At 29.5% G+C, this 6,396-nt stretch overlaps 1 protein-coding gene across 4 annotated transcripts in view; it reads right to left on the bottom strand.

Moving 5' to 3' along the window:
* LOC106680956 (uncharacterized) overlaps nt 1–6,152 on the bottom strand; it is a 19,205-nt gene extending 13,053 nt beyond the window's left edge. For all 4 annotated transcript variants that reach the window (XM_067045977.1, XM_067045978.1, XM_014421012.3 and 1 more), the window contains exon 1: nt 6,050–6,152. In XM_067045977.1, the coding sequence (XP_066902078.1) occupies nt 6,050–6,113 (64 nt within the window). In that variant the 5' untranslated portion in view covers nt 6,114–6,152. The remainder of the gene's footprint in view (nt 1–6,049) is intronic.
* Nucleotides 6,153–6,396: the final 244 nt, after the last annotated feature.

A 6,396-nucleotide genomic window follows, 5' to 3' on the forward strand; every position in this document is an offset into this window, starting at 1 on the left:
CTAAATCATATAAAGAGACCTAACCATATTAGAAATCAGAAAAGTTAAAATAAATTGATACACGATATTACAACCAATATCATTGTCATTTCTACACCTTAGAAAACATAGAAAGTTACCCTAATATGTTTGAAATCAGAAAAGTTAAAATAAATCGATATTGGTTGGAATGTCAGCCTTATAGACGGTGTAGAGGATGTAACCAAAGATACTACCTTGCGGAACATCAGTGGACTGAGAATAGATGGATGAATAGGAACGGTTGTGGTTTATCTATCTGACCTTAATTCTTCTTTGAACCTACAACTATTGAATTTATTAATTCACATAACAATAATAATCTCACCTGAATTCTACTTCATAATATATAAACAAACTCCCTACTGCTTCTTAAAATAAATGAATTAAACCCTCTTGGAGTGAGTGATTCAACTGCACCCTGTGCGATCCAATCATTTTCTTGCTTCTCTGCCACAATAATAACGAACAAATGCCACTATCCAACGGTTTTCAAATATTTTCTACTCCTGAGTCATATTTATTTTGTCATTAAATTAATAAATCAACATGTTAAACATCAAATGATACAACCAATGGGCCTCATACATTTATCAACGTTCAGTATACTCAATGGAACAGAACTTATTAACTAAATTTACCTTTTACTTACTTCATTATCCTAATTTTTTAAAACTTTAATTTGTTTGAATATTCAAGTATCAAATCTTTCAACTGCTTTTTATAAAATATATTACTAAAAGAAATAAATGCAACTTATTGTTGTCTATTTGACTTATTGGTATTCTTTGTGCATCAGCAAATAAATGAAGTTGAGTAGCCACAATTTTTGTTTTCTCGAAAAGCTCTCTTTTTCTTAAGATACACTATCTGATAAAGACAAGGCCATCCTCAACTGATGCGAGACCATGTGTAAACCTTCACTGCGAGTCCCCCAACATAAACAGCTCCAGCAGGTTAGCCCCATCAACGTAATCCTGTCTAATTTGTGAGCTATAATAGTTTAGTTTATTTCATTTGTTACTGTAAAACCGAACTATCAACTAACAAGGAGAAGTTACGGAGGTGGGAATACCGGCTTTTTTGGAATAGTAAAATAGACAAAAAAAATTTTTGTCTAGAAAAAGTCAGGTCAGATTCGATTTTAGCGTCTTTTGAAACCCTTAAAACACGAATTTTCATATAAAGCAAGAAATACAAATTTTTGGACCTCATTTTTAAAGTATATCTTTTTTCTGCCGAAATCCCGCGTCCACGATAAAAATTCCTTTCTTCTCATAATGTTACTTAAATCCAACATAAATACAAGTGCTAGAAAGCTGAATTTCTGCTTTCCATTCCATAATAATATCTTTTAGATTTCATTTCTTTATAATGAAGAAGAAGTAATTTCGAATAAAGAAGAACGTTTTACTTTATTTCTCCGGTTCTAAAAAAATGTTCGAGGTATGTACAATTTTATGAAGTTGAGATGGCCCTAAACCACTCGTACGTCCGTGAAGATTAGTTGAATAACATTAACATTAATTCATTTTTAGTGATTTTCGGAAAAATAAACTGGTACGAGAAAAATTTTGAATAAAAAAAATACTTTTTGATTATTATGAAAATTTGTATTTAACGTTTTTTTGAGGTGTGAAAAATGAAAAAAAAAAACATTATTTCTCAATAAAAAACATTTTATCATACTTGGCTTCAGCAGTTCGTTTTAATTATTTTAATACTCTACACTTATTATAGCATAGTGGGGTAATAATTTAGCAATCGATTTGTTTTCTGATGTATAATAAAAAAAAAAAAAAGATTGTCAATTGTATTAAAGGTTCAAATATATACAAAATAACAAAAACCAAAAGTCGCTTTTTCTTTTTTAAATAAAATATTTGTTTTTAGTGTCCTCTAAAATTGTTAAATTCAAATTTTCAAAGAAATCCAAAAATCATTTAGTTAATGATATTAAATGACCGTAGAGATAAGATCCCGGATTCGATAGTAGGAAAATTATTAACACATTATGAAAGTTCTGAGGCACATAATTCTTCAACGTTTACCGTCCAAGTGACCTTCGTTCGCAAAGGGCTATTCATGAGCAACGCTTAATCGATAGTTATTTCACACTTCAAAGCTATTTATAATCGAATCTCGAGAATTCGTGTTCTCTGATAATTCAATTTTATTCGTGGTACTTGGGAAAGCCTGATGTGGATCTATACGTTGGGCGCATATCCAAGACTTGTACAAAGGTTTGATAATCGAATGAAGTAACAAACGCTTGTGTGTTCTTTTGACTTTTATATTTGGTTATCATACTCGATTTTACATAATCAATTACATTATACAAGTGGGCACAATAAATATAGTCGAAATGAAAGGAAACGTAAATATCAGTAAAGTTGAAAGTAGATGATAAAAATTTATGTAAATAGTACAACATAATCTATAAATTCAGCCTTCATTCTCGACTTTTCATTTTCGAGGCGACTAAAGCTGCCTATTTGGGTTTAATAGCATAAAACACATTACTGGTCATCAAAGATATTAATTTCTCATTTATTTTTGCTTACATCTGTTGTATTATTTTTGGTCTATTTAATGTTATATATATATGACAGTAAACCTTTTGATTTTAAAAACTAAAATACTAATCTTATTATTATATCATAGTCTCTAAGGGTTATTAAAATATTCAGGTTTAATCCTTGAGGTATTGAGGTGTAACGTGAAATATAAGCATTCTGGAAGATATGGCTAATTGTCAAATTGTTGTTACAATATTGACATTTCGGAGGAGATTGTTTTGTGATAAGATAGGAGTGTGTAAGCCTCGTGTGACCTATTATCAGGCTAGACAGTACGACATTTATGGCTGGAGGTACCCCAGGGCTTGACGTACTTTTTAATAATTTATATTTTACTGGTAGGACTTTAGTTCCACAAAGATTTTCATCTATCTTTAATTTTTTTTTTAAATTTGATTTAGAGGGGTTTGCTCATTCCAGATAAATAAATAAATAATCTTTGGCACTGGAAATATCATTTTATTGATTTATTTTTTTAATACCAGATTGCCCGTCCCGGGAGATCGAGTGTTTCTCTTGCAGCTCGGTCGGTTAGTTCATTCCCTACGATTTCCAGGTGACTTGGAAACCCATACAAATGTAACTGACATACCCAGAATTTGTAATGTTTAGGTTAATATTAAAGCTAATTTAATAGCTTATATTTTATCCTGCCTATTTATATTCTTTATCAATGATCAATGATGTTGATCTGCTGCTGGACATCCAGTTATAAAATCTATATTTATTGGTTTTGTTATTTTCACTTCAAAATTTTATTTTATCCTAATTTCTTTTTTTCTCTCTCTCTCTCTCTTCATCTTTTTCTTAAATTCACTTTCTTATTTTTTTTTCCATTAGAAGTCAATTATTTATTTTGTTAAATCCATAAATATCATTGTTTTTGTTATTAACTTTACAGTTATCTTTTATTAAGAATTATTATTTTAATCTATTTATTTTATCTTAATTTTTTGTCTTATTTATAACATTGTATATAGTTAGGGGGGTGTCTTTTGTATGAGACTATACACTATAGCTCCAAAATCCATTGTTAAAAAAAAATGCACCTCTTACATTAACCATTAAGGTCGATCTGGTATTAAAAAAAAAGTAAAATGATATTCCCAGTGCTTAAGATTTTATTTATTCCACTTTAAAATTAAGATTTTATTATTATTTATTTTATTATGGGGCCCTTATGGGAGATAATTTAAAACCTGAATGCTTTTTATCATCACACATGAGGCCTAATATCTAGTAATATAATACTGCAATTCTGAATCAAACATTTTAATATAAAAACATATTCATTATCAAGAGATCACTTGTCTAAAATTAATGAAAAAATAATTCATCACTTTATTTAAAAACTAGTTGATGGAAAAGGAGATTCTTATTTTTAAAATTGATGCGGTTAAAATAGAATATTCACCCACTGCGGTCTGTGGTTTACATTAAAACAACATTTGTTAAAGCAATATATATATATACCTTTTGGACGAAGTTCATTAAAAGGTGGCGAACGATTGATAATTATACCTTAGCATTGAAAGTAAACTAATCGATCAATTTAACAAATAGATATGTATATCGATTAACGGCAAGGATAATTATGTTTATTTTATTTAAACTTCTTTGATTGCCTGTAATTGTGGGCGGTTGGCGGAAGAGACTTATTAATCTCTTGCGTGCCTACGTCTTCAAGAGGAGGTTGTTCCTTAATGAGCTGTTCAATATATTGAAGTTCACACAAGTACAACGTACAGATTTTATATTTCTTTGCTAGCTATACCATTAGAGAAACATTACCCTATTTCAAGATTTAAAATTTATATAATATGCAATATAATTAACGCAAATTTACTATAAAAAACTTATTACTTATTAATAACATATAAATTAATTTGAAATTATTATTCTTGCACAAATAGCTGGAATCTGATAGTTTTATCCCTCCTCTCCTTTGTTTTTACAGCGAATGTGATTTATTAAATTTAAAAAAGCCTTTTACTAAATAAAAAAGTCATTTTCGAAACAAAAAATTGTTAATCCGTAATGCAAAACTATAATGTTACTAAAAATACAAAGAGGTTACGTTTCACTAACCGACAATCATGAAAAATAAATAAATAATAATAAAATATATGGGAGAGAGTAGTTCAGTGATAAGGCACGATGCTCCTAACTCGAAGGACCCGGGTTCGGATCCAGCTGTGGCAGATAATTATTTCGTGTTTCACTGTAGTCGTGTGTCAGCCAGGTTTTGGGAGTCCTCCGTGGTCCGCCCTCATGAAGTAGGTACCCTTAATTAGGTGAAAATCTGATGGTCAAACGTTATTCTGACCAAATCACCTCCGTGTGAAACCGTTGGCCTAGTAACAGTACTACCTTACAAAATACTGTGCCCCTGACCCTTCATGGATTGTGGTGGTAAATATTTATTTATTTTTTAAAATATAAAATATAAACTTTTTCAATTAATAAAATATCTCTATTACCCTTGTTCATTATAAAATTCAGTGTGAAAAGAAACCAACCCACTATATTTCGATAGAGCAAGTAAAACATTTGTAATCCCTTAATATTGAGACGCATCGAAAATAAATAATGTACATTAAGTCAGAAAGGGCTTCTTGAATCTTTTGTAATATTTTAATTGAAAATTAATTTTTTTTTGAAATTATAAATAAATCTTAAATTTCTTTGTCAGATGTGCCACTCTTTAAGCAAAACAGTAATATTTACATGAAAATGAGGATAACAATCTAACATCATATTGTTGGTTTACAAGTGGAGTACACTAAGTCAAAAATTGAAGTTTGAGATATTTGATGATATGTATATTTTTTATGGAATAGTAATTTTACTTTTTATAAGTAAATTATTCTGATATTAATATGTTCTTTGGAATTTAATTTTTTTAACATTTTAGACTGAAAAAAACAAATAACTCAAAACTTCAAAATTTTGGCTTAATATGTTTCCGTCAATTGTCTGTAAATAAACCAATTGATTATAAACTAAGAGTCGTTAAGAAAATTCATTATAAAGTAATATTAAATGAATTTATTCAATTGGAAGATTAATAGTTGACCGTATGAAGTACGAGTAGATTTGGGTAGTGGTCAATAAATGTACAGTTAAAATAAATAAATATTTTTTTTTTTTACTACTAAACAATAATAATAGTTTGATTTTTTTTATTTATCGTAATATATTTAATATTCCTCAATTTTTATTTGTAATGTTTACTAAATTCAACAGATTTGAAAAAAAAAAAATTATAATTTTTACTGTATTGATAATTTATGTCTTTCAAGTCATTTTGTATTTGTCGTCTAGGTATAAGGTATTTGAAATACGGAACCGAATACCGATGACTTTGGTTAGCTAAATACCTCGGGTATATTTTTAAATATTTTTTAAATTTTAACAAATTTGTTAATAATGGTAAATACTATTAGATTTACCTGAGCAGACTGTTATAACCGCCAGCAGACAGACGAACCCAGACCATCGTAGGCTCAACTCCATGTTGCTCTTGCGGCAATAACATTAAAATTGCAGCTTTATAGCCGCCCCCCCCCCTCCAGACGGCCAAGGACGGTCCAGGGAATCCCGGGCGATGTATGGTCCTTAATTTTGTTATGCAGACCATTAGAATTGTCAGGTAATGTGTCAACTCCGAGTAAACTTTGCCATCTTCCTCACAATTATAGGTGTATATTTATTTCAATGACGTATTCCCTGGGATTTCAGAAGCTGAAAGAGAAGAGACCTTTATCAGATCCTATTGTATAAGTTGAACAGTCCACAG

Source organism: Halyomorpha halys, unplaced genomic scaffold, assembly GCF_000696795.3.
Source record: "Halyomorpha halys isolate HHAL.00 unplaced genomic scaffold, Hhal_1.1 Scaffold300.1, whole genome shotgun sequence".
In the NCBI taxonomy this organism is placed as follows: Eukaryota; Metazoa; Arthropoda; class Insecta; order Hemiptera; family Pentatomidae; genus Halyomorpha; species Halyomorpha halys.